General features: G+C 36.4%; 6 protein-coding genes across 13 annotated transcripts; 3 read left to right on the plus strand and 3 right to left on the minus strand.

Annotated features, from left to right (window-relative positions):
• Positions 1 to 3,033, plus strand: LOC118043973 (probable ribonuclease P/MRP protein subunit POP5). Of its 6 annotated transcripts, none has more exons than XM_035052096.2 (5): positions 1 to 319; positions 1,186 to 1,319; positions 1,551 to 1,742; positions 1,845 to 1,982; positions 2,321 to 2,766. In XM_035052096.2, exons 3-5 carry the CDS (start codon positions 1,565 to 1,567, stop codon positions 2,467 to 2,469), a joined length of 465 nt encoding a protein of 154 aa, XP_034907987.1. In that variant the 5' UTR covers positions 1 to 319; positions 1,186 to 1,319; positions 1,551 to 1,564; the 3' UTR covers positions 2,470 to 2,766. The 6 variants fall into 6 exon arrangements, 5 of the variants coding, with proteins under 5 accessions (XP_034907987.1, XP_034907988.1, XP_073261041.1 ...); XM_035052097.2 differs by having other exon boundaries at positions 2 to 319; positions 1,555 to 1,742; XM_073404940.1 differs by having other exon boundaries at positions 2 to 319; positions 1,204 to 1,319; positions 1,555 to 1,742.
• Positions 3,034 to 3,415: 382 nt separating this feature from the next.
• LOC118043971 (uncharacterized) lies at positions 3,416 to 4,796 on the plus strand. The gene is made up of 2 exons (XM_035052092.2): positions 3,416 to 3,840; positions 3,959 to 4,796. Exons 1-2 carry the CDS (start codon positions 3,523 to 3,525, stop codon positions 4,532 to 4,534), a joined length of 894 nt encoding a protein of 297 aa, XP_034907983.1. The 5' UTR covers positions 3,416 to 3,522; the 3' UTR covers positions 4,535 to 4,796.
• An 8,507-nt stretch (positions 4,797 to 13,303) lies between these two features.
• Positions 13,304 to 14,065, minus strand: LOC118043970 (uncharacterized). The gene is made up of 2 exons (XM_035052090.2): positions 13,818 to 14,065; positions 13,304 to 13,709 (listed from the first exon to the last, which is right to left on the minus strand). The coding sequence occupies exons 1-2, from the start codon at positions 13,926 to 13,928 to the stop codon at positions 13,401 to 13,403; spliced, it is 420 nt and encodes a 139-aa protein (XP_034907981.1). The 5' UTR covers positions 13,929 to 14,065; the 3' UTR covers positions 13,304 to 13,400.
• A 2,876-nt stretch (positions 14,066 to 16,941) lies between these two features.
• Positions 16,942 to 17,367, plus strand: LOC118043996 (uncharacterized). The gene has a single exon (XM_035052133.1). The coding sequence runs from the start codon at positions 16,942 to 16,944 to the stop codon at positions 17,365 to 17,367; it is 426 nt and encodes a 141-aa protein (XP_034908024.1).
• A 717-nt stretch (positions 17,368 to 18,084) lies between these two features.
• On the minus strand, positions 18,085 to 21,692 carry LOC118043969 (uncharacterized). The gene is made up of 10 exons (XM_035052089.2): positions 21,425 to 21,692; positions 21,095 to 21,338; positions 20,864 to 21,013; positions 20,624 to 20,681; positions 20,442 to 20,534; positions 20,005 to 20,070; positions 19,811 to 19,843; positions 19,042 to 19,133; positions 18,776 to 18,835; positions 18,085 to 18,679 (listed from the first exon to the last, which is right to left on the minus strand). The coding sequence occupies exons 1-10, from the start codon at positions 21,637 to 21,639 to the stop codon at positions 18,401 to 18,403; spliced, it is 1,290 nt and encodes a 429-aa protein (XP_034907980.1). The 5' UTR covers positions 21,640 to 21,692; the 3' UTR covers positions 18,085 to 18,400.
• Positions 21,693 to 23,683: 1,991 nt separating this feature from the next.
• On the minus strand, positions 23,684 to 27,273 carry LOC118043968 (putative F-box/FBD/LRR-repeat protein At4g03220). Of its 3 annotated transcripts, none has more exons than XM_073404765.1 (4): positions 27,108 to 27,271; positions 25,348 to 26,449; positions 24,852 to 25,019; positions 23,684 to 24,091 (listed from the first exon to the last, which is right to left on the minus strand). In XM_073404765.1, exons 2-3 carry the CDS (start codon positions 26,260 to 26,262, stop codon positions 24,852 to 24,854), a joined length of 1,083 nt encoding a protein of 360 aa, XP_073260866.1. In that variant the 5' UTR covers positions 26,263 to 26,449; positions 27,108 to 27,271; the 3' UTR covers positions 23,684 to 24,091. The 3 variants fall into 3 exon arrangements, with proteins under 3 accessions (XP_073260866.1, XP_034907978.1, XP_073260867.1); XM_035052087.2 differs by having other exon boundaries at positions 25,348 to 26,385; positions 27,108 to 27,270; XM_073404766.1 differs by lacking the exon at positions 24,852 to 25,019 and having other exon boundaries at positions 25,348 to 26,385; positions 27,108 to 27,273.
• Positions 27,274 to 27,354: the final 81 nt, after the last annotated feature.

The following is a 27,354-nucleotide window of genomic DNA, read 5'->3' on the forward strand; positions in this document are numbered from 1 at the left end:
TATCAATCGAAAAAATGAGGGATTGTCACTGTATGTGATCATAAATTCAAGACAGGTCTGAGAGTGAGGAGCACGCGTCTCACACGAGTGAAGTGGCGTGCGCGTGCCGACTCCACTTTATATACAGCCGCACATATAAGATCATTCTAGAAAGAGAGACAGCGTTAAATTGGGCATGCCGCCTCAGTTGAACTTGGAAGGTCAAGCAAACAGGAAAAAAAGAAAGAAAGAAGCAGCTAGTTGAGGCGAGGCGGCGAGAAGAAGCTACTACCAATCAGAAAGCTCCTTATCATTCTCTCTGATCTCAATATTTGTCAAGGTATTTTTCACGGATTCAGCGATTCATTTTTCTTTAATTTCATCGGTAATGTATTATTTTAGGGCTTAGGTTTTGGTCTTGGTTGTTTTATCTTTCTCCATGATCTTTTCCCTTCACTATTTTTCTTTTATTTGCTAGTTGAACCCATTTGTTTGATCTTGTAATCTAGTATTATTTGTTCTTTTTGTCGAATTTCTATGATCCAGGGTTCTTACAGCTGATAAAAATGTTAGCCTTTTATTTTTTTTTTTATTTACTGATCAGAGCTGTGGATCTTGATTACTTAGTTTCTAAAGGTTCATGTAGGTTAATGATGAACAATTAATTTAGGCTTCTGAGGTAGTCCCCTGTTGAGCAGTCATTTTTACTGCAGAAAAGTGAACAAATGTGTGTAAAGGGGGGAAAGGAGCAGACTGGGTATATGGGAAATAAACTATTGAGCAGACTGGGTGAATGGGAAATGAACTATCGAATAAGTCTATCAATGAGTATATAATACAGTTTAATGATTACATGATGAGATGTGCCATAAAAGAGAATGAAGCCACGACTTTGTGTAGATTTTGTAAAGGCTTGAATGATGATCTCAGATGAGAAGTTGTATTTCAAGGTGTATCTACCCTTGACCAAGCTTGTATCTTAGTTCAAGAGTACAAGTTGGTCACGAAGAATCAATGGATGAATCATAAGGACCTTATAGTATCCTTACTAGGTCTCAATTCAGAAGTAGTGATTCTTTGCTAGGTACTCCACCTCACAAGCCTAATTCTAGTAGTGTCCAACTTTATAGGAAATTGTTAATAATCTGCTTATTCGTTGTCATTTGCCTGTGGAGCTTTACTGCCGTGAGTATTTGTTACCACTAGGTTCTGTGAGCTCTTCAGGTTCACATTTAGAAAGCGTTGCAAGGCTTTTTCTAAATATACTCAGAAGCCTAACGGTTTGCTTCCTCGTGCTCTTTTCTGGTTGATTTGAAGTGGAGACACTGAAGTTTTTGAAGGTGGGATACAATTATTTGTTATAAAAAGTCTCATCACAAAGATTTTATGGAGTTAAGATGGAATAATGCTAGGTTTACCCCTTCTTTTACTTGTGAACTCGTCTTTCCCGTGCACAAAGTCCTTCTCAGTGATAAAATTTGTTAGATTTCGTGCATGTTTCATATAACATATGCCAAGTACCATATTCTTTATGCTGATTTGCTTTATCCCGGCAAAATTATCTTTGCAAGCTAGGTAAAGGATCATGGTGGGATTTAAGAATAGGTACATGGTAATGGAAGTTTTTTTGGATCCAAATCGAGATCTTGGAGTAGATGATCCTATTATAATAACACAATATAATGTTTCAAAAGCGATTAAAGACAGTGTTCTTGTAAACTTTGGGGAGTGTGGTTTGGCTTCATCCCTTGGATCGCTCCAAGGTATGTAATTTGTTGCCAGTTCAAGTTTTCCACTGCTTGCAAGCTTCCCTTTACCTCACTGTAAAATCTTCTCTCACCCTTTTAAATCTTGGTTATGTGCAGTCAAGTTTGTGAATCCAATTACCAAGCTATGTATCATCAGAACCTCAAGAGAGGAGTACCAAAAGGTCTGGTCTGCAATTACCATGGTTAGGCGCATTGGTAACTGCCCAGTTCTATTCAACCTGCTAGATCTAAGTGGTGAGTTTCTTTCTTTTCTTCTCCCCTCTCTCCTTTTTGAACCGACCTAAGTGGTAAGCTGAAAACTGTTCATTAGCAAATTGATAACGAAGAGAACTAGAACAAAGAAAAAAAAATTAATTAGACCCGCAAACTTCCTGCCATCTGTTATCAATTCGATGTCCATGCAGGTTCAGGTGTTTTTGCAACGTTATAACCTTTCAGTTGATCCCAAAATTAAACTATTTCCAATTGATCACAATGTTCCAATATGTTTTATTCTGATTTTACTTCTTTTGCTTGCATTGGATCTTTTACTCAGCTTTTCTCTTTAATTTTGCTTGTCCTTTTTGTTCTAGGAAGTATCAAGGCCTGTAAAGTTGCTGCCTTGAAGTGTGATGAAATGAAATTTGAGCAGTACAAACTCGCAGCTGGAGCACCTCTCTCTGCTGATGTTAATCAGCACATGCAAAACTGTCTTGAAAAGATCAAGATTTTGGAGCACTGAGCCTTGCGTTGGTAGTAACCTACTGGCCTGCCAAATTTTGGAGCACTGCTTTGTTTTGCACAACTCATGAACAGTTTCAAACTGGCCATTTATGATCCATCCCTTTGGGCTTTTCTTTGTCTCTGGGGTTGTTGAATCTGAGATGTTTGAAATCATACAAGCTGACCCATTTTGTTTTGGAGCAACATTTCAAGAACTTGTCCAGGTAGAGAGCCTGTAAAGAACCTTTGAGATCATCCGTACCTGGATCTTGTGCATTCTTTATCAAAGCAGCTGCATTGTGCCTTGTTTTCATTCTGAACTTGTGTGCTTCTGCCATATTGTTTTGCATTTTGAAGGTGAAGTTTATCTGGCAATCATTAGCAACAGCCGATACATGATTGGGAGTCAACATCTGATAATGATTATTATGAATGCTACCGAAATGTTATTGGCCACAATATATTATATCACATAACAATTTATTCCAAGAGATGGATCTTTCTTTGATAATTCTCTATTTCGAATTTCTGTAAAACAGAAAAAATGAGTGGATAAGGAATGAAAATCTCTTCCATTAGTTAATTTGGAGAACTTACTTGGCAGTAAAGAGTCTCATAGATTGCAACTGCATTAGTACTGTCGCTGATGTTATGAAGATGGCTTAATGACCATCACTAAACTGATGTCGAGTATCCTCTGCAGAAAATGTTTAGAGATTTTATCCTAAAAGTAAAGCAATGGTGTCATGTAGATGCGTAATCAAATGTTTGATGTTGGTCGTAAAAGGCAACCTTAATTAGAATGCAACGATCAGCTAACAAGGACAAATAGCCATGGATGGTCGAGTTGCTGCTCTAAGGATCTAGATCCAGGAATCCCTTTCTTGTCAATTTTTTTTTCTTTTTTTGGCTTATGGAAAGAAATGTAAACAACAAATCTCATCAATTTATAAATCCTGACGCAGCTATAAATCATACATAGGTGGAAAGATGTGTTTTCATCCGCGTAGGAATACTATCAATCACTACATAAAAATAATCCCACAGGTGTCACTCATCCATCCATCCATCCATGTATAAATATCCCTTGAAATCTCTGTCCCAGCCCAGTCTATCTCTCTTAACCGAGTCCACATACAATACAAGCTCCCGTGTTACACTTGGATTCTTTCTCCCCCCCTCTATTCTGCAGGCCGCATCAACAAAATCAGGGGAAGTTAAGGATCGAATGGGGAGAGCAATTCTTGATTACACACTGGTTCCTTTGGGACTTGTTACGATGGTGGCATACCACATATGGCTTCTTTATCGAATCATGAAGCACCCCACCAAGACTGTCGTTGGCATCAATGCGATCAATCGCCGCTTCTGGGTTCGAGCCATGATGGAGGTCTTATACATATGCATATATCCCTATTCATTTCTTATTTTTCTTGTTATATCTTTCTTTATCATCTTTTCAGGATGAAGCGAGTACTGACCATCAGGATTTAATTGTAATGGTGCAGGACGTGTCCAAGAATGGAGTTCTCGCAGTGCAGACACTGAGAAACAATATAATGGCATCCACCGTCTTGGCATCAACAGCCATCATGCTCAGCTCCCTTATTGCCGTTCTCATGACAAGCGGCAGCGGGGACAAATCAGCCAGGAATTTTGTGATTGGGGACAGGAGTGAGTTAGGGTTGTCTATCAAGTTCTTCTCAATACTGGTGTGCTTCCTGGTGGCATTCTTGCTGAATGTGCAGTCAATCAGGTACTACAGCCATGCAAGTATCCTCATCAACGTGCCCTTCAAGAAGATGTGCCTTACTCATCGCCATCAGCATCTCAGCACCGAGTATGTGGCGAGGTCCGTGAACAGGGGTAGCTATTTCTGGTCATTAGGGCTGCGTGCCTTTTATTTCTCGTTCCCACTCTTTTTGTGGATCTTTGGGCCCATTCCAATGTTTTTGTCATGCTTTTTCCTGGTTTCCATGCTCTATTTCCTGGATATCACCTTGGAAACTGGGTGGGCTGTTGATGACGAGGACGACGATGTAGGCCACAAGGACGTGCACGTGGGGTCCCAAAGTCAAGTTTGATTTCTCTACTAGAGATGTACTAGACTAAAACAATAACGAATAAAATTAGGGATCTAGGCAGCAGCAGAAAGAGACACAGTGCAATTCATTTTCAATACCAAAGTTGATTTGAATTGCGTTTCAACTTTCCAAAACAAAAGAGAGGCTGTATCTGTGTTTTCCGTTGCTATTTTGCAGTCTATGATGTTGTGTGCTTTAAATAATAAAAGAGACACTAACCTCCGAAGATAGGCGAAGGTTGACGTGAAGGGCTTTGTCTGAAGATTGTTGCGTAAACTGATTCGATTATGACTTTTTATGGTCGAAACAACTAAAAAAATGTAACACTTGCTGTGCACACAACTTGTTTGTTGGATTGTCGAGGGACTCGTTTGTTTTTGGATAACTTTTAGCTTTAAATTATTTTTTTAATTTTTGAATATTTTATATGATGTTGCAAGAATAAAACTTAAAAAATAAAAAAATATATTATTTTTATATTTTTTTTCAAACTAAAAACAACTACAAAACAAACATCATTTCTAAAACAAAAATAAATATTTATGATTATGAGAGGTGCAACTTAACTTATCAGATTTTAGATAAATTAATTGAATACATTAATAATAATAATAATAATAATAATAATTAAATCCCATTCTTTCCCTCGTGGTATTCTACTTTCCCCCGAGCACTACGAAATTGGCACACACACTCGTCACTTTTGGTTGGCTGAGCAACATTAAAATGGTGAACTAACCTCCACTTTCCAGCTGATTCTGTAGCTAGTTGGTGGATTTTTATTAGAAGAAGGTATCTTCTAAAGTGCGGTGGTAGATGCCAAAAGTTCGTTTTCTGCATCAATTTTCAAGGAGCAAAGTCAAGACAAGACTCCTCATCCTACTCTAGCCCACTTCCCATTGTGTCCCGGCTGCACATTGACCACAATTGCAAATCAAGAAAACCTTATTACTAATGTTTGATCTTTCACTTATAGGATCATGCCCTTCCAATATTAAACCAAATATAAATTTGATGAAGGGCACTATTTTACAACCAGCACATGCTTCCCATGCTATATGCTATATTAAAATGCGTGGAAAAAACACTTATTGTACTTTGGACAACACTATAAACATATATTGTTTATACTATGGACGTCTTGTAGTGCCTATGAAGAGCATTATTTTTTCTATGTTTAGTGAAAAATTATTGGTGGGTTTGGCTTCTTAGCCATACCCAAATCATTTTTAATAGATGTTGGGTCTAGCTCTATAGTAAGAGCCACCACTATTGGGTTTTGCTTTTAACTAGGCCTAGGTATGTTCAATTTTTTTTTTTTGTCTTCTTAGATTTTTTTTCTTTTCCCTTATTTTTTTTTCATATGGTAAAGAGGTAATAAATTGATTGGATTTTTTTTATATACTATATAAAAGTTAGGTGATTATAATTTTTATTTATTTAAGGTTCAGTTGGTTGAATTTCTTTTCTCTTATATTGATGGGACATTTTATATTGCTAGCAGGACCTTATAGAGTTGGGCCTTGCTGCCAGCACGACCCAATAGAGTTGAGTCATGTTGCCAATAGGACCCAACAACCAAACTCAAAGGCAGACCCAAAAGCATTGGGTCTCGTTGTCCAACTAGACCCAAGGAGATTGGATAAAAAAAATCAAATAATATTTTTCTTTAATTCAAATTAATATATTTTTATATTATTTTGATGTGATGATATAAAAAATCAATTTTAATGTGATGATATAATTGACTATGTTGAGGTTTTGATGTGATGATATAAATAATCAATTTTAAAAAATAAAAAATATCTCAATACATTGTACAAAAAAATATATTTTCAAAAATCACCATTACATAATAATATAATAGCTAGCATATTGGTCTGCTCTTCACAGCGGGTCAATAACATTTTTTTTTTCAAATTTAAAAATGTTTCAGTTGGGTTAAAAGCATATAATGTATTTGCACCATCACCATCTTCAAATAAAGTATTTTCTACAGTGGAACCATCAATAAAACATAATAGAGCAACGCCCATTCCTAATTTTTTAGAGACTTGGATGAGTTTTTGATCCACTAGAAGATACAATTGAGTGTGCTATTGAATGTTTGTTTTTATTTGAGTGGAAAATTAGTGACATTTTGCATTGGATTTTTAAGGATTTAGGGTTTGGTTAGATTCGATTGTGATTTCATAATGGAGTTTATGGAGGTTAAAAGGAGGGGTAGATGTAGACCAAAAATCCAGAAGCTAAACGAGAAGGAGAGTGAAGATAAGAAAGTGGGTCATGCTGCTTAATAATGGTGGGTCCTCATGCCAAGCAGGACCAAACAACTTTGAGTTCGGCTACCTAACAACGTTGGGTATTGCTGCCAAGTAGGACCCAACTGCTTTGGGTCCGACCACCCAACAGGACCTATAAATTAGCTTAGATTTTTTATTCAATAGTTTTGAATTATATATAATATTAAACCTAACAATGATGACTTTTGTTGGGGGCAGGACCTATAATGGGTCCTGTTGCCAGCAAGACCCAATAATGCTAAGGTCTTGCTTTAGCAGAGCCTTTCATCGATGGGTTGTGCTGCCCAACACAGCCTATCAGCTTTGGATCTCGCTGCCCAACAAAACCTAATAGCAATGAGCCCTGCCCTTAATAGAACCTAATAGCGTTGGGCCATATTGCTAGCATGATCTAATAACATTGGTCGAGTTTTTTTCATTCAAAATTTGGCCTTGCAATTGGCCTAAAATAACCCGGTTGACTTGTTGGGTCAACCTGAAACTCGGATCACTCGATAAAAACCCGATAGACCCCCTTTTTTTTTTTTTTCAAATGTGTTTTTTCTCATACCCTAAGACCCTTCATTTTTCATACTTTTCAGTTGGTTACTATGTCATTTCAAAGTTCATTATATAAATACTAGAAGAATATTTTGTTTTCTTATGTAGGATATGAAACCCTTTAATACATATACTTTATGTTCACAAGAAAAAAGTTACGTTTTTTTCAATGTGGTATAAAAAATCTTTTTGGTTTAAATACTTTAACTTAGAAGAATAGGATATTATCTTTCTAATGTGGGATAAAAAAATCTTTTGAAATAATTTTTTAAACTTAATTATTTAAAATATGTATACCCTATATCCACATTTCTTAATTTTTCATATAAAATATTTAAACATCAAATATTTTTTAAAAAAATTTCCGGGTTGATCCAATTTTGTTAGGTCTGGTGTCAAGATCCAATGCTCTTGGATCCTGCGTCAGTATTATAATTAAAAATATTATTACTAATGAATGAATACAATGGGCCCTTAATGTTATAATATATGAGTTCAAAAGACACATGTGATGAAGTTTAAAGGCAATCTAATCTGGTTTTCCATAGGGAAAATCTTACAATGCTTATTAGGATAAAAAGAAACATTAGGAACTATTTTGGATAAAAATTATAATGGTGCAGTATAAGGATGTCTTAGACAACAATGCTATAAATATGTAATGGTAGAGATGGTGTTAGCTTGAATTTCCAGTGATGACTTGATAGATGTGTGTTTGGACAGGTAGTAGAGACTAATGATTTTACAAGTCAAAATATATAAAACATGTAAAATCGGGTTCAAAACTTGAAAAGCAGTAAAACCGGTCAAACTCACTTAAAATCGGTCCAACTCGTTAAAATCAATAAAGCCATACCAATTTCACGAGTTTGATATAAAATTAAAATCTGCTGACTCTATCTTCAATTCTCCAAATCACTCTCTATCCCCTTTCCCCAGATTGCGTAGATAACATCTAAATCCTTGCAGATTAACACCAGCAATTGGTTCCAGTGTTCCATCCACTCTCCACTCACCAGCAACGCAACAAAGATCCGAAACTTTCTTAGTGAGAAAAAGGTAAAACTTTATTCCCAAGTTTTGTTTTTTCTGTCTCATCTGGTATTCCAGGTGTGATGTTATAAGAAATCAGGTCATAATTTAAGAATGAGAATGGAAATGTCACATGTTTAGTTGGGATTGTGATAAACCATTTTGCAATTTTCTAATTGTTGAATTATTTTAAATCATAAGGGATGAATGGCTCTAATATTTTAAGCATGTTTTCTGCAAGTATTTCTTGTGAAAAATCAACCTAGACATTGTGATTGAATTCAGTTATTAATGATGGTTCTACATTTAAATGGTAAGCTGCTGAGCATGCAAAGTCCAAAATATTTGATATAGTGAAACTTTTAGTTTAAATTTAGATATGTTTCTGCAATAAGAAGTCAAATTGTCATATCAAAGTTTCCTCCTGCATAATATCATGTGTGCAAATACTATTATTTTTTAATTGCATTATGGGTGTGTTAATTCAATATGTCGAACCATACTTATTGAATTTGTAAACTAGATCATAGTTTAACATTTTTAACAATATTGTTTTCAACTGTCATTTTTTCTTGTCAAGATCTTTCTGCAATAATATTCAACTACAAACAACTGGAAGCTGTCAAGTTTATATGTAGCACAAGGACTTGGGTTTATGAAATATTTTGCTAATAACTAACAAACCACAAAAAGACAACTAAATTCAGTTAAACAATTCCTATCAGAAAATAATTTTGTTCATTGTTATTAACTTTTATTGATTGAATTCTGACTTTATTTGGATAAAATAGTGAACTTGCATAGTCAATGAATTGTACAATCGAGTTGAGTAGTTTAGTATGTGATGTAGTCTCATGAAGTCCCTTTTTCTTCATGGCTCGCAAAACATCATTGAGATCAATAGCTATAGGATGTCTTATTATCCTTGCATTGTTATGATCCATTCTCTCCAATTATGCTCTGTTTGAACCTTAGAGCCTTTCGAATATGCATAACCATAACATCAATTTGAACCTTGGAGCCCTTCTAATAAAATTAATCCACATAACCATAACATGAGTCATGGCATGGCCTCAGAATTCGATAAACTACTTAGAGTTGTCTAGAATCCTCCGTAGACTTTAGGTGAACAAAGTTTGTGTTTTCTTCTAAACTAATCGAATTAAAGAAGCTTAAAAAAGGGACTGTTAGTTAGGCACAAATAAAATTTTGGCCATAGAACACACATAGGTGATGATGAGCTATGATTTTATTGTTTAGTGCCTTTGCAAGCCTCGTCAGTACGTGGTAAAAACAGGGGGGAAATGATCCTGAAGATCATATTGGTGTCTTAGCTGATGAATTTACTATTATTAATGTATATATTGATTCTTGAACTGCAGGATACATGGCATCTAAAAAACTATCAGTAGCAATAAATTTGGCGTGGGAAGGCAATATGGTATAGATGTTGATAAGAATTCAATCTGGTATAGACTTGAGTTAAATATTGCTGACAATATTGGTGTTAGTGTTGATACTAGTAGTGACACTAATGTTTATAATATCGGTGTTGGTACTAGTAGTAGTAGTAATAATCTTTTAGATGGTAATGATTTTGATGATTGTTTTAGGAATAACGAAGAAGATAAAGGCAATGAGACTGTGTTTAGTTTACATGACACTAATAGATTGTTTGTTTTAGATTTGTTAAGTTTTAGTTAATGAAATTTTACAGATATAATTATATTGTATTGTATTTTTAAGTTATTTAAATCATGTATGAATTTTTATTTGAATTATGTATTTTAAGGTATTTGAACATTTGTATTGCTTATTTCACTTTTATTTTAGTTATGTTATATTATTATTTACTACTTGACTGGAATTTTTAAAGTAGAATTAGTTAAAATATTTTACTTGTGATTTTATGATTTTACGATTCGAGTTTACAATCCAAGTTTATATTACATATTTCATATCATATCAAAAAAGCATTTTAGACAACTTTGATAGAGACAATTATGTTGTGTGGTCCCGCACCATGTGATGGTGGGACCACCACATTAATTGGCAAGAGACTTGGCTGTCTCTTTAGTTTAAAAACACAAAATGTTCACTGTAGATGGCAGTAGATGAAACATAAGAGAGAAGAGAAAACCGAGAGAAAAAGAGAAGAAGAGGCAGCAGAGCAGCTTGTGCTCTTCCTTTGATTCCCAGCTCGTTCACCGTTGGATTGGGCTGAAATTTTGACAGCAGCTTCTAGACATGTTACTCTTCATTTTGGACGATTAGATCGAAGATTGGTGGTGTGGAAGCTGACCGTTTTGACAGAAAACAGGGCTGTCAGTATTGTGAGTTTTTCTCAAATAATTCTCTTATAATCTTGTTGTAATCCGAGAATAAGTTATTCTTGATGATGTATATGTTGAATCCCTTAGTTGAATCTAAGGAAGAACAGTTGTGAACCCATTATTTGTTAATAGTGGAAGTTTTTAGGTGGACTACGGTCCCGTGGTTTTTCTTGTATCGGGTTTTCCACGTAAAAATCTTGGTGTTGATTTGTGCGATTATTTGCATTATATTTGGTCTTTGTTTGATTCTGTTTTTACTGCACAAAAAGAGAAATAATTGGGACTAGTGAATTGTATTCCGCTAAATTGGTGTTCGGTTGTTCCTAGTTTTCCCCACACATTATACTCTTTCTCCAAACCAATCTTCTTCATCATTTTCAGGTCCTACAAGATACAAAAGTTAGGGGGGGGAAATGATGATATAATGTAAATCACAAGTAAATTTACTAACGGAGAGTAAATTAACCCGATAGGAAGGTACATGGAGGGCATTATTTTAGGAATAAGTTTGGATTAACTTATACTATGCCAACAGATAGGGTGTCTATGTGCGAGCCATTAGGCAAACAAACAATGTTATGGTAAGGTGTATGAAGCAAAAGATTAGAGGAGAAGGATATATGGTCACTTGCACCACTATCAATGATCCAAGCCGTATAATATTTGGGATTGAGGTTACCTGTCACATTGCCAAAAAGCTGGTTCTTACCAAGTAAAACCCTTATTTGATTAATTGTATTCCTCTTCTGTGAATTGAAGAAAGTTCTGGTATGTGTTCTCTGCCTTGGTGGGTTTGATCATACCGTGGGTATTATTAGCTGTGAAATGTTTCTTCCTCCTTGGTGGCTTAACTGCTTTGCCATGAAATTTATGCCCTGATGGAAAGCCAATGCTGTAATAGTAGTGTTCAACTATATATGTGTATGTCCCTCACAGTATGTGCAATACAGGGATTTCCCTTCGCTATTTGTAGGTTGTCTATTCTCTGTGTTCTTTATGCTTCTCTTCACGTGCATGACGTGAATAGTGCTGTCACGAGTATCAGCAAGCTGTCATTGTTTTTCTTCTTAGCGTAGTAATAGGTAGATTTTTTTTATACTAGGAAGTGATTGCCTCTAAAGGATTTGTCCATGAATGGCTGAGTATATGTCATTCATTCAACCCCACGAGGGACTAGAGGATTGGTTCTTACTCTTCCCTTTCAGCAATCTGCTTCAAACCTGCACAATTACATGTAGGTGGATCGTGATCGTTGCACGATCCTAGCTCGTCCCTAAAAGACTTGAGTGTTGTATAGTAGGCTGCTATGGACTGTTGTTGTTGACAGTGCTCCACGATCCCTCGTTTGAGTTCAAGAATACGAGAAAGATTTCCTTGTAAGAATCGTTCATTAAGGTTTGCCCATACTTCAGCAGTTGTGTTGGAGAAAATCACAGTATTGGTCAGGGTTGGATTGATTGAATTGAGGATTCAAGACTTCACGATTTGATTGCATCTTCTCGGAGCTCCATACTTAGGATCCTTCTCCAATGGCTCTATGATTGTCCCGTTAACAAAGCCAAGCTTGTTCTTGGCTTCCAGAGACATCATCATAGCACGACTCCACATTGATAGTTGTCACCTTCCAGGAGTTGAGTGACGATAGCGTGCCCAGTGTGATTTGAGAGGTGAATATAATAGGGATCGTTGAAATCCATAACCTCTGTCCACTTCCTTTCTGATGACGTTTCTGTCGTGGTGGTTAACAATATTGGCGGAAGCAAAAGTGAGCAATGTCAGGCACAAGGATGGTGCTTTGATACCATAATAAAATTGGTAATGGAGAAAAGAATAGGAAAAGCTTATATTTTCTTTCTTGTCTTTCTCTGTTTATAAAGGAATAACATCTAGTCTGAAAAGGTAAACTGTAAAAACAAATATCTAAAGTTTAGGACCTGGTTACAGTAATTACAATCTCATTTATTGCTGAAATTTGATCCACAAATCAAGATTTAATTGATGTTGGTTCTGATTTCCAACAGGAGGTGACTCTAGCCACGATGAAAAAGGATAGCATAGATATGAAATACGACACTAGTAAAGCAAAATGCGACACTAGTTAAGCAAACAGTATTTCCTTTTCACTTCAGGTTGGCAAGAACTGGTAATTCAGAACCAAACACAGCAGCAAATTCAGGCTTATAGCAGAGCAAGAATGGTTATGTTGTCAGTTTGTAACATCAGGTTGAAAGTTATCTTAGAAATTAATTCAAGCAATTGATGGTTCTTGATTTTGAACTAATGAGGTGTGATTTTCCATCATAAGCTGTCAAATATACATAGCGGCAAATCAAAAGCAGAATACGTCTACAAACCCAGAAGAAAGAAGAAAAGGAAAGGAACTGTTCCATTGGAAGGGTTGATGATGTAAATTTATTTTCCCTATTTCATTAGAATGATGAATTCGGTTCATCACTGTGGCAAATGTTTCTTACACGCGCTAAAATGAAGTAATTTCCTTAAAGGGGAAATTAATCGAAGGGTTGACGATCCTGCCACGCAAGTTTGGACAACAAAAGATGTAAAAAACCAATAATCTTACATTAACAATTGGACTTTCTGGCACATCTGATTATCTGGTTTATACTTGTCTGTCAACACAATTTATTTCGTTTCAGATCAGACGGTAGCCGGAGGAGTCTCTTTGCTTGCTTCTTTGGTAGGAGCAACATCCGATTCCTTCTTCTCAGTCTCTTTGGCAGGAGGGGTTTCCTCTTTCTTCTCAGGTGCAGCGGCGGCCTCAACCCTGTCCTCCGATTTGGCAGCAGGAGTTTCATCTTTCTTCTCGGGCTCGGCAGCAGGAGTTTCGTCTTTCTTCTCGGGCTCGGCAGCAGGAGTCTCTGGCTCAGCGGGTTTCTCACCCTCCTGTTTTTGCTCGGAGACATCTACCAAAGGTGCTTCAGTCTTGATCTCACCTACCTCCTCCTCCTGCATTGATTCACATAATGTGGATTATAAGACTCGTTCATGCATTCACAATAAAAGATCATCAACACCAAAAGAATGAAGAAGATAAAGTTAAGGTAATTAACATACCTTAGCTACGGTCTCGCCCTCAGCCTGGTCAGGGTTGACAGGAGCGTCACTTGGGAGGGGCTCTGGAGGCAAATCTTCAGAGCCCTTGAATTTACCCGCACAGCCTCCCATGATGTTTATCACTTGTGGAATGGATGCGGGATTCCGAGGCGGTAGAGTGATTAAAATCACAAACACAAATGGCTATCGATTCTCAAGAAGGTGATTTGAGGTTGAGGGATCAACTTTGATTACGATAGGGGTGCATAATATATAGTTGATTCATTTTCCGTATTTGGGACAGATTTGTTTGGCGAACCTGTGCATGACCTTTTCCTATGGACAGCATGCCTCTGATCGGCGATTTTCATGTTGGAGCCAGACAGCCAGTTATTACAGTTAAAAACTGCTGGATTCGTTGGTTCCAAGTGTCTTCCCCTCGCTTACTCCTCTCCTCCTCGTAACTCTGATTTATTATATTTTTTCTTGATTATATTTAGAGACTGTTTTCTCACTTCAGCTGTCCCCGATCCGTAACTTAAGTTTTGGCCATTACATTAAGCTAGGGCAACCACCCGAATTAACCGGAAAAACTTGCATCTACAACTGGCGGTTTGTATGGCTGTTGCCTTCAGGATTTTAGTTATCAAACAATAGAATAAGGTCTGAATAGGATAAAAGAAAAGTTTGGGAAACAAACTGAAGGGAAAAAACATAGGCGGTGATGGATCAATATTTTTGTTTTTTTTTTCCATGTATCCTCTTTTCTAAAAAATAACAAAAAATAGAGTACAAACCTAATATTTTTAAATTCGGTCATGTATTACGTCTATATAAATATATATATATATATACTATCCCTAGACTCGGCCAAGTACTGAGCTCAGATATATATGGGTCTGGCGAGGTACCAGACCCACCATCTTCAAACTCAGGCAAGTGTTGAGCCTATGATCTTTTTTAACTCTGAAGAATATTGGGCTCTATAATTACTCTAATAAGCTAGAAATATTTTACTCTGATAAAACAAAGATATTTTATTCCTCGACAAGTCATAGATATTTTATCATGATAATTTAGAGATATTTTGCTTACACTTTAACCACTTCTCTTTTAAAAAAAATGATAAGTCAAATGAACTATAAAAAGAGACTATGATATCTCTCAAAGACATGTTCTTCTTTTTCTCCATTTCTTATTATATATCTATTCTTAACATTCTTCTCTAAAGATGATTGCATTTTCTCTAAAATAGTACTCATTTAAGTATTGGAGAGTCCCTAAATTCACAATAGATGACCTTTTACAGCTATAAGGTATTATCCATTAGCCACCTTGACTAGAGAAAATGATTCAGATCATTAGAACCAGGAGATTAACCTATTATCCAATATATCATTTTGGCCCTCAAGCCCATTGGGCAATTTCGAACCTCATTGGTGACGCCGAATGTGATAAAGTGATAAAAAAAAAATCATTGATTTTTCTTTCAAGGGCTGGGTTATTGACATCTCTAATCACCACCAAAGGTACATCATCGAAGAACTATTGAAACGAGACGTGTCATAGACTTTCCTATAGCTACTGGCACATTTGCTTTGTCGGTGCATCAATAAGTCTTCATTACCTAGGAAAGTTTAGGCAATAATTTGATTGTTCTAAGTCCGAGGAGGACTTCCTTCAACTTGTCCATAAGCTTAGTAGGGCGAGAAAATTCAGGTTATGCACATGTCCATTTCATGAGCATAGTTAGAGCCTCGAGATTTCGCAAAGCTTTTGATAAATTAGAGGTGGAGTTTCAATTCAAACTATATCATTAGATAAATCTATTCAAGGACCTCCTAGAAGATATACACTATAAAAACTATTATTTTCCCTTTTAAGCCTAAGACTATGATCTCATCAGAAGTGTCATAAAATTGATTGTACCTTAAAGGGAAATGTAAATATATAATGGTCACCACCTAAGAATGTGAATTTCTTATATGTGAATTAAATTGTTTAAAGTAACAATGGTTTCTATTCTCTAGGAGCTCCCTAGGACACAAACTCCTCATCTTTTTAAAGATAGAATGAATTCGCTCTTCCTAGTATAATTGCACAATTACCTTGGAAGAAACCAATGTTTTCTTAGTGTTATGACATAGATTATATTAGAAGTGATTGACATAATCTTCCTAGTATAATCGCACTTCTCTTCAAAGATGGGATAAATATTATATCAACAATGAGGATGCATACGATTTTCCCAGGGCACAAGCCCCTCATCTTTCAAAGGATGAGATTGATTTATTTTTTTTAGTGTGATTGCATAATTACTTGGATAATACAAGAACTGAATTATGTGTGATATTGTAATTATATTTCAATTAGACCCCTTCTTAATAAAATCATAAAATCAAGTTATAAAATTTGTAATGTTTCTTTAAAATTGCGAATGAATAATAATTTAAATTCCATTTCCAATCAGGAAAAAAATTACATTTTTGTTTATTTTTGTTGTATTTTGGATTCTTATGATATGATTTAAAAAAAAAAAGATGTATTTCAATTATTTAATTAATAATCCTACAAATATTTAATCTAATTCGATGGGTAAGTTTGAGTTATACACACACAACACAAGTGTAATATAAAATGAATTTGAGATAATAATAGGAAAGATTAATTAGTAAATGGCAGCCACATGAAGGTAATCATAGAGCAAAACATTATATAGTTTTAAATCATATTATAATTATTACAAGTACAAAAACCTTGGATGTTTTCTATATCATCATTGGCAATCATCTTTCTTTCTTTCTAGCTTAGTAATAAACACAGTAGTAATTCACATTTTTCTTTTGTTGTTAATTTAAGAATTTTTATTTATTTATTTTCATGTGAATATTACAAAGGAGGAGTATTTTGAAAGACGTGTGTGTGGTGTAAGCTTTGCATTACGAGGCAAGAAAAGCACACATGAGCAGACAGATAAAAGTTGGCGAACAAACCTAAAGAAAAAGAAAAGGACACATGAGATGGGCCAGGCGGCCAACCTCAAGCAGCTAAGCTAAGATTAGTATATGCCTTCATTCTGTAATTACCTTTCCTTTTTGTCTTAATTTCCATGATTTCATCTTCTTGACGGGAACTGGAATTTCCCATGATTTATCAGCTTCCATTCCCGAAGAAGAAGAAGATGATGATGCCATCCACATTGTTAATACATTTCCTCCTCATTACCTCCATTGCCCTCTTCTCTGCCCCCACCGTCCGATCAGATGCCAATCCAATCCGATTACCAACCCTAGACCACAACAACGATGATGATGATGCGTGCGGAGAATGGAGCAGAAGATCCCCTGTCTCCTCCTGCCCTGTTAAGTGCTTCCGGCCAGACCCAGTTTGTGGCGTGGACGGTGTGACTTATTGGTGTGGATGTGATGATGCACGGTGCGCAGGGACCAAGGTGACCAAGAAGGGTTTCTGTGAGGTTGGAAATAATGGGGCTGCTGCTCAAGCTCTGCTTCTTGTTCATATTGTTTGGCTCATTGTTCTTGGTTTCTCCATCTTGTTTGGATTATTTTGATTCCAATTCTCGTCTCCTCTTTCTTCCTCTTTTTGTATTTCTGCACTTGCTCCATGTTTGAATATGAGAGACAGAGCTTTGAGGTGGGTTTTCCCGGCCACTGTATCGTTTTTTCTCGCCTTTTCTTTTTTCTGTGAGCATATAGTAGGATTTAATACACATTAATGGCATGCGTGAACTCAACTCAACTATTATATTTTTCTTGTTTTCTGTTGCTTTACTCAACTATTTTACGGTATTGTTCTTTTCATTCTTTCTTGACACAGCCCTGCTTTCACTAGTTATTCTGTTGCTTAATCGTGCATCCAATTTGAAAAAGCGAATATATGCCCTCTTTCCACCATGACTCGAGATTTTGATTGCTGCAGAGTTTGAGCTTCGAATCCCTCAGGCCCGCCTCAGTAAAGGGTCTTGGAGGTTCCATTTTTCTGGGGCCACAATCCACATTGTTTTGCGCACACTGAGTTTGGAAAACAACTATTCGGGGTCCAGACTCCAGAATCATCCTGCATACCCAATGCTTGTCGGAGAAAACTTGTGTTTGCATAGAAGCTAAATGCATGCTTTTACCCTCTACCCCGTAATGATCATCTGTTCAATGGTTGTCCAGCGCCTCTAATAAAACACCTTCACAAGTTCAAAAAGATACAGAAACCAGCTTGATAGACAGCTAGGAAATATGCACAATGAGTACCATAAAACGGTCATCACAACATCTGCAAAATAACCTCAACGGTTCCTGTTCTTGCCATATAAATTTGTTAGCAAAACTCTCCGTCCATTTGAAGTTGGTAATGTGAGAAAACCATGACAAAAGAGCAAATAAAAGAACAAACTGAATGTTTTCCGTAATTCCCCCCAAATTACTAAGAGTGGCCTATGTTCAACTTCTCTCTTTGAAATACTAAACTTGGAATCGGACTTTAATTAGTCATACAACTGGTAAAAAAAAAAAAACCACGGCTGGCGGTGGTTCCTTTGTTGGATTTGTTTGACAGAATCAGCTCTATCCTCCTTCATATTCCTTAAAACTCTATTCAGCTTTTCCCTTTTTGCGGCTCTGAAGTGAAAATCCTGATTCGCCATTATCTCTAGCACTCTCACCCGTGGAATTGATTGAAAAGGAGGAAGCATTGTCCTTTAAAACTGTGGTAGAATCCACGGATTCAGCAGATGTGCTTTCTGCTAATGAAGAAGGCCCACTACGACCACCATTGGAAACATTACCAAGCAGGCTCTTGTACATAGTGAAAGCTTGAGCCATGATATTGGCAGGATTGCCAGTAGCGCTGGGAAGCAGTATTGTTGTTCCCTGAAAAAAAATGAAAAGAAAAAAACATTAGAAAGTTGTCAACTAACTGCTTATCAAACTATACAATCATATGTGCATCTGAGTAAATCTCCTTACCTCTTTGGCAATGTTACCAAAAGCTCCCACATATTGCTCAGCAATTTTCAAACTAGCTGCCTGCAAATCATGCCACAAACTTGAGCCTTGATGCACATTAGACATGGCACAATTGATTCTCTAGCATATGCTAAAATGATTGAATCATAAATCATATATATGGTATAAAACATGTGTAAAATTAACTAATCTAAGGAATAACTCTCTTTTAGATGAGATTTTAAATCCCAATGCAACCACATCACAATCTAAGTAAAGAACCTCACCTCAACTCCCCCACTCTTTTTAATATACTCTGACACGATGGCAATTCCTTTGGCTGTTGCTTGTGCTTTAGCAAGAATGGCTTCAGCTTCACCTGAAATATTAATGATAGGATTCCAAGGTAAAATAAAATTATATAAAGATAAGCCATAATATTGCTTGTTCAAGTCTGGTTCGTTATTAAATAATTCAGAGAAGTTAATGGATCTAGAAAATGAAATGCTAGAGGATTACATCAAACTTAACAATCCAAGGCAGCCAAAAGAGAAAATTAAGAGCCCAAATGCCCAGTCTATTTTATGCGCAACTTGTTATTAGCACTGTCATGTAAAAGTTTCAACAGATTGGAAAGTCTGATGATAACAAAAAAGTTCTCACGTCATGTGGTTTGTTTAAAAAATAATACTAGACTTGGTATTAGCACTGTCATGTAAAAGTTTCAACAGATTGGAAAGTCTGATTATAATAAAAATGTTCTCGCGTCATGTGGTTTGTTTAAAAAATAATACTAGCGATGTTACAGCCATCCCTAACAAAACCCAATCATAATCAATGGAGTAATTCACAAATACACAAGGACATAAGAAAGACGAGGATTGAAAGAGAATGAGATTAGCTACTTATAGGATAGCTGTATCAAATAAGCCATAATATTGCCTCATGAAATCTGTTTGCTTATCTAATATTTAATAATGGCTTGTGGGAGTAGAAAATGAAAAATAGAGGAGCATCAATGGATTATTGCACAAACACGGACACAAGAAAACTAACCTTGTGCTTTGTTAACGATAGCTTGTTTCTCTCCTGTAGAAGGATGGAGTTTCCATAAAGAAATAATGGTAATTAGATGATGAACATTAGAGAAGTAAAGTGTGCTCTATTTCAAAACAGTACTAGAGAGGTTACAACTGTCTCTAAAGAAACTTGTAATCAATGAAATTCTTACAGCACATAAGAAAACTAACCTTGTGATGCCAAGATCTCAGCACTCTTGTGACCATCAGCAATATTAATGTCAGCCTGTCTCTTTCCTGTTAAAAATCATCAATACAAAAGTTAAGCATTAAATTGGCAAATGAAGAAATATTGCAATGCCTCAGGACAAGGAATAAATTATTTTAAAACAGGTTGCCTAAGATGGTTTAGTCATGAACGACAAAGATTTATAGATAAAACTGTGAAAAAAAGTTATTGCATTATGTAAGAGCAAAGATGTGACAGGGGCAGGAAGAAAATGTGACAGGAAGGAGCGTTGGAAAAGGACCTAATTGTGAGAAGATGGCGTAACAATTCTGTAAAAATGGATAAAAATTATGCATGCAAGCAATTGCAATAAAGTTTGATTAAAGTAGAGTTTAGTTAAGCTGAGCAAAAACTGGAAAAATTAAACTTCATTTACTACCTTCGGAGTCGAGAATTTGAGCTCTCTTTCTACGTTCTGCTTCGGCTTGCATCTCCATAGCTTGCTTTACTCCACGTGGAGGAGATATATCCCCTGAAGAAGAGAAGACAGTGAAGCATTTACAGCAGATGCAACAGAAACCTGACATAGAATATCAAATTAGATAACTGCGGCGGGCTTACTTATTTCATAGCGAAGGCACCGGAGACCCCAGTCTGTTGCAGCCACATTAATGGACTCCTGCAGAAATGATGACAGTTTTCAATAATCAACAGCCTTAGAATTATTGAATGAGAAACATTATCAAAACAATCAACGCCTTTTCTTCGTCAATAAATAAATGAGTGAGTGAAATGCAACCCGCTTTGAAAACCAGTAAGAAAACAAGTGAGAACGGTGAAAGAAGTGGAGGGATAGCATACCACAATCTTTTCATTGAGAGTGTCTCTTTCTTCAAAGGTCTTGTCAAGAGTAATCTTACCAAGCTCACTACGCATAGTGGTCTGGGCAAGTTGAACAACAGCATAGATGGGATTCTCAACACCATAAGAGGCAAGTTTAGGGTCCACAATCTGTTCAATAAGATTGGTTTTTTGTATTAGTATTAAAAGCTGATTCAATAAATAAAAGAAAAAGAAAAGAAGAAAGGGGACCTTGACATAGAGGACGCCATCGATGAGAATGCTGACATTGTCTTTGGTGATAGCAGACTGATCAGGAATCTGAATAGCCTCTTCCTTCAAAGAATGAACATAAGCAATTCGGTCCACAAAAGGAATCAAGAAATGAATCCCAGATGGCAGCGTCTTCAAATACTTTCCAAATCTCTCTATCACAAACGCCTTCTTCTCCGGCACAATCCGTATCCCCCAATTCACAGGCGCCGTTATCTCATAACTATTATTTATTTAATTAATTGCTAAAAAAACAAACAAACAAACAAATTGAATCCAAAATAATAAGAGAGGTAATGATCTAAGCACCTGGTGAAGGGGTCGCGGCCGGTGCGGAGGAAGCGGACGGAGAGGCGGTAGTTATGGGCTAAGTGAGAAGACGGAGGGTGAAACAAGGGAGAATTAGAGGAGGAAAGGAGGGTTCTGGGAGTGGTGGTAGCCGACAAGGAGGAGAGGTGGTGGTGGAAGGCTCTTACGCCGTGGTTGATCAAAGAAATGCTACTGCTGCTACTTCTTCTCCACATTTTTTTTTGTTTGGCTCTGGTAGCTGGGGCTTGGTGTTGAGAAAAAAATAAAGAAAAAGAAAAGCCCTCGTTAAACCTTTTATTTTTTTATTTCTCTGCTCCTTTTTCCCCAAGAAAAGAAAAGTTACTCATCTGCTGCGAGTGACTGTGACTGCTGCCCCTCTCCCCAGGTCTGTAATTCTTATTTTGTCAACTTAATTTCTTTTTCTTTTTTTTGGTAGAAATTGTGTTTTATAAATTTTTTTATTTTTTTTTAAATTAATTTTTGTATTGTTTACTTGAATTTAATTTTTTTTAATTGTTTTTTGTGAAATTATCTCTTTTGTTTACCCACTTAGAATTTATGAGTTGGTTTTTTTTTTTTAGGATTTGGGTTGGTTAAGAGAAAATGAAAACACTGTGAAGCAGCATCAACACACAACCATTAAGAAAAAACAGGAAAAAAAAAAGAGCCATGATGCGGTGAAGATCAAAATGTTCAGCAGCATCGATTATAACACACTCCTTCCTTCCCTTTTGCTAAAAGCATTTTCAAATTGCAATTCACTGAAAGCCCGCCCGCCCTTGAGCTTCTTCGATGTAAATTCCACAGCTTTAACCAGCTCGTTGCATTTCTGTGCTTGCTGCTCTCTTTATGGAACTGGTTTTGGTCACCCTTTTGGTATTTGCTCCATTATCAAGAGTTTATGCTTTGAGCTAGCATTGTTTCTTAACAGGCCCCCCTGAAAAGGTTTTCAAAATATCCGGATTAATCCAACTGCTTAACTTGAAATTTGATGGGATCAAGTTTGGTTTTGGATCAACAAAATACCTTTCCAAGTTTCAAATACTGATGTTATCGTAACCGTAAGAATACGCTTATTTACAAATCTCTCTTTTGAATGTTAGGCATTTTCTTTATGTCTGTGACTACACAAAATCTTACAGTCTAAATCATTGAAAACCCTTGAGTAGTCTTCTGTTGCTTTCTATCGTCTGCCTTAATCTCTTGCCTTGGGTTGTTTGACAAATCTGACCTCCTTGAATCTCAACCATTGTTTAATTTCATATGAAACCGATTTGTTCGCTGACCCTTTTGCTGCTTGTTCCAATCTCAAGAGTTTATGTCGGCGCCATTGTAGCTTTTACCGTCTTAAGGTTTTAAGAGTATCCGGACTCCAACTAGCTAACCTAGATACTCACCGAAACTCGCATCCTTTCGCTATAGTCATTCACGTCCTGTGGATTTCTCTCGGCTCGACCTCCCCGCCCCTCTCTTAATTATGCTGATAATCATGTCCGTCGACCATCATCCGATGAGTTGGAGCGCAACTTAGAGGAGACTCGGAACTTGATCAACATGTTCCGAGGGCTACACGATGCACAATTTGTAAGGCTATCTTCTGAGACCATTGAGGTCCTCAATTTGGTTCCTGGCTTACAAGCACGACAGACAGACCTGCCCTTTCAGAAGATTGAAGTCTTTGAAAGTGCATGGCGAGGATAACTCGTTTGTGATACCTGATCATGTGCAGATCTACTTACTTGGATCTCACAAGACTTTAATGGCGCTTCTTTGCCTCTTTCAATCTATGTTATTCTAAGGTTTTTTTGTAATATTTTGAAATTGCAAGAGCTTATGCCTTATTTTCTGCCATGTGATCTGTAAATTGCAAAGTTCAATCAACACCAGTGACTTTTAGTTAGGATGCTGAAAAACTTTTGCCATTTAAGATTTTGCGGAATGTATATAACTTCAAATAAATTCATTCTTATGTACATCTATTCTAGAAAGAACTATATCAACAAAGAATTAATGAGCCTTTGCCTCCCATGGGAGGTAGGGGGCCTTTTAACTGCTGGACTTTCAAGACCAATTACAGTACACATATTCAGCTCGAATGACGCTGAAAATAAACCTTAATATCCTAAAAAGATTGATTTTAATAGTTTGTCAGAACTTCCAAAATGTTGAGACTGGAATTCATGAAAAGACGAGCCTGTTCGGTGTTCAGGAAAACTTCTTCTTTATTGAACTCTTTCCAAAAAAAAAATTCACCTAACGTTTCTATGATGGTCAAAGATTTCAACCAGAACTTTCCCAAACAAATAAATGGCCAATTTGTAGCAAAACAATCCTTCCTATTTCATGGAAACACAGATTAAACTAGAGGTTTTGAGTGTGCCAACAAATATGGTTCAGTTTTAGTTCTTACCACCAGTACACAACTTCATAAGATGAAAGATAAAAAAAAAACCCATGCACATTGCGTCAGATGACTTCCATTGAACAGCAGTGGGCACTTTCTCATATCATCCTTTTGGCTGCTGAATACTGCTTTATATGCCTTTGCTTCATAAGCTCTCTGCTCAAACAAGCAAGGTAAGCAGAGGAAACTATTGAGACGAAGTCCATCTGTGACATCAACTTACGCCTGGTGTTGATGCAGCTGTATCAAACATCAAGCTCCACCTGCATGAAAGTAAAGAGGATTTAAGAACCCTATTTCGAATATTCATAGATAACAAAAATTCAAAGTAGCAAACAATGTGTTTCAAGATACGTATCTAGAAATTTTCTACGTTGTTCAACTTTCAGGTTGCTACCTAGGAAGTCCATTAATTTCAGATGTTATCGATACAAGCAAGTGATAGATTCCAGCTCCCCAAACATGTACACATGGTATTCCAAATTTGAGGATGTTGTGCCAGTGTTTATGAAAGCTGAAAAGGTTTCGATCAGTTCACTACTTGATTGAGATCAAGGAAACAAACATCGAGCACAATCTCCTTCTCCAGGCTCTCCCAAAAAAAATATATGGAAGAAGCTATTACTAATATTCTCTGACCAGCTTGAATTACTGGAGGAACGGGCACAATTTCAAACTCTTTTCTATTGAATTTGAAGTTTTGGAAAAACATAATACACTAAAATGCTTGGGAAAGTGCACACATAACATAATAACACAATTATCATGTCTAACCAAGTCCTAATTAAGAACAGGTGCAATTAATTAAAGAATTGCAAGGCAGATTAATTTTCAGCATTTTAGAATGTCAGAACCACCAGATAACATAAACAATGTGGCTGCAAATCAACTATATATCTAGGTTAGGAAGAAGGTGACTGATGGCATGCCAGAAAAATCAATAACATTGAATCAAACAGCTGAAGAATACAATCAAAAGTCAAATTATATGTAGGAGATAAAAAAAAGTGGACAGATAAGTACCTATAGGTAATCTGCATATATAGTTTGGGCGTGAGGAGTGCCGCCAAGTAAGTAGGTCATCACATGAGGAGGCACTAAAGGTTTATTGTTGGGGGCAACTTGCAAAGACTTCAATCTTTTAAAAGGAGAAGGTTCTTGTTCTAGTAAACCAGGAAATGAACCAAGGACCTAATTACAAGAGACACCAAAATTCCATGTAAGATATAACCATCAACAGCTTTTTCAAGAAACTGAAAAACAAGGAATCATGCTTGCACCTCTGGCTGTCAACAAAGTACGTGAATATAATTATTTACAGCTCTAATATCGATAGAAATGTTGCAGATTAATCAATGAATTATTTTGGCAGCAATGTAAACTTCTTTTAATTGCTTCAATGTGACTAAACTTTAACACAGTGCTGAATACAATTACGGCTCTAATATAGTGTTCAAGCAACAAAGCAGCAGGACTAGTAATATCTAAGTTGATGCACAAGATATGTACATCTAACTACCTCAATGGTTTGAGAATGTAGCATGACTGATTGAGCATTGCCAAGCCCTTTGAACATATTGATCAAGCCTAGATACGCCTCTTTCTTCTTGTCTTGCTTGGTACAAACATGAACACGGGCAAAATTAAGGGAGGGAAGGTGGAGTCCAGAGAAATCCACTACATGAGAGAGTTTGTAGATGAAAGAGATGAGCTTTGGTGCAAAAATATCAATCCTATACAGTAATCCTGCTAGATTCATATATCCAAGGCCTACAATTTCTAGGTTAAGTAACTGGAGCCCAGAAATTTTCAAGACCTTTGACGACAGAAAACTGCAAGAGCGTAGGCTTAGATTTTTCAATTTCAGGCAACTCGCAAAAGGATCATCGAAATCACTTGGATTGGTAAATGAACAATGGGAGAGACTCAAGGAGATGAGATTCGGGAGAGCAAAACCCAAAGCTTTAAAATTGAATCCAGATAATTGCAGGGTTTTCAACGTTTGACATGTTAAAAATGCAGGCGGTAAAGAGAAAGATCGGATAGTGGAATGACCATAATTTATGACCATATTCTGAATGTGATGGGAAACTGCATATTTTATGACCATATCCAAGAGAGAATGATGGGGGCTCCAAGTGGAATAGAGTTGAATCTTGTAAAGATTGCTGTCCTCACGGGTAGATAACACTCTACTCACGAATCTATTGAAAGTTAAGAAGTTCGTGAAATCCATACAGGTTCCATTGAAATTGAGATCAGTAAGCGAAGTCCACAAGAATCTCCACCTTTTGGACAATACACTTGTCTGGACAGCACATCTGAGGTCAACCAAGGATAGAATTTTATGAATTATGCTATCAGGTAGATCACTCAATCTGTCTATATTTTCACTTCTGCAGCTACTTATAGCTTTATCTTCCTCATTTTCCATTCTTCTGCTCTGTTTTCTGACTCTACAACAACACAACGTCCAATTCCAGGCTCCTCAGTTTTCTCAATAAGCTGCAGCGAGTCGGGAATGTATCCAGCATAGGATGCTTGGTCTAGCCTGATTCTGAACCATAGAAGAATGTAAAGGTGAGCCCAACTCTTGACATGAAATTAGCGAGCAATCGAAACTAAAACAAAGAAAAAGAAAACATGAATCTCATATAAATAGATAAATCAATGGTAATGGTTGATCATGCTACCCTATATTAATTACAATGAATGATATCACGATACTAAATATTCACAATTTTATTTTTTTAGAATATATTTTCTTAATCAAACATTACCATTGATGTAGCCAATATTCTAGAGAATTTCAATCCAATAAGCCATTTCTCTCCCGTCAATATCCTTCATTGTCTTTGTATATTTATAAAAATGAAATATTCTACATGCCATTTTAATCTAAGCATTCCATTCAACTTAAATCCAATTATCCAAAATAGTTGATAATCAGTTGCAAATAAGAACTTCATAATCCTACCAACCTGAAAATCTGTCAACAAGCATGAACCCTAAAGAAACATTTCTAATATTTTAGGGATGCAAGGACCGTCTTCAATCTTTACAGCACACTGCCTGCGTTAACTCTACCAAAAACCCACCTTTTCCTATCTCAAACCCATCAATCCTCAAAGATTATCTTCCAGAATCGATTGTTAAAACAAAGAATAACTTATCTCTAACAATTCCTCACCAAATTAAGCAAATAATACCTCAAAAAAACGAAAAAGAGTCCCAAATCAATGCAGGTATAGAAAAAGAACATGAAAAGGCATTCCTTACCAGAAATTGAGATTGCTTTTGATAATCAAGCTGTAGAGTGAACTGAATTATTTCATTCTTTCTTCGTTTTATTTTCTTTCTTGTTTTTTCTGTTCACTCTCCGCCGGCTCTGCATATGTCTCTTTCATGTCCTCGTAGTTACAGAGGATTTACTATTAAATAAAATTTACTTTTTACCCTTTCATATTTATTCCCACCAAGCTCCAGCAGCACCCCACGTATTAATGCCTTTTCTTTTTATTTATTT

Source organism: Populus alba, chromosome 15, assembly GCF_005239225.2.
Source record: "Populus alba chromosome 15, ASM523922v2, whole genome shotgun sequence".
NCBI lineage: Eukaryota > Viridiplantae > Streptophyta > Magnoliopsida > Malpighiales > Salicaceae > Populus > Populus alba.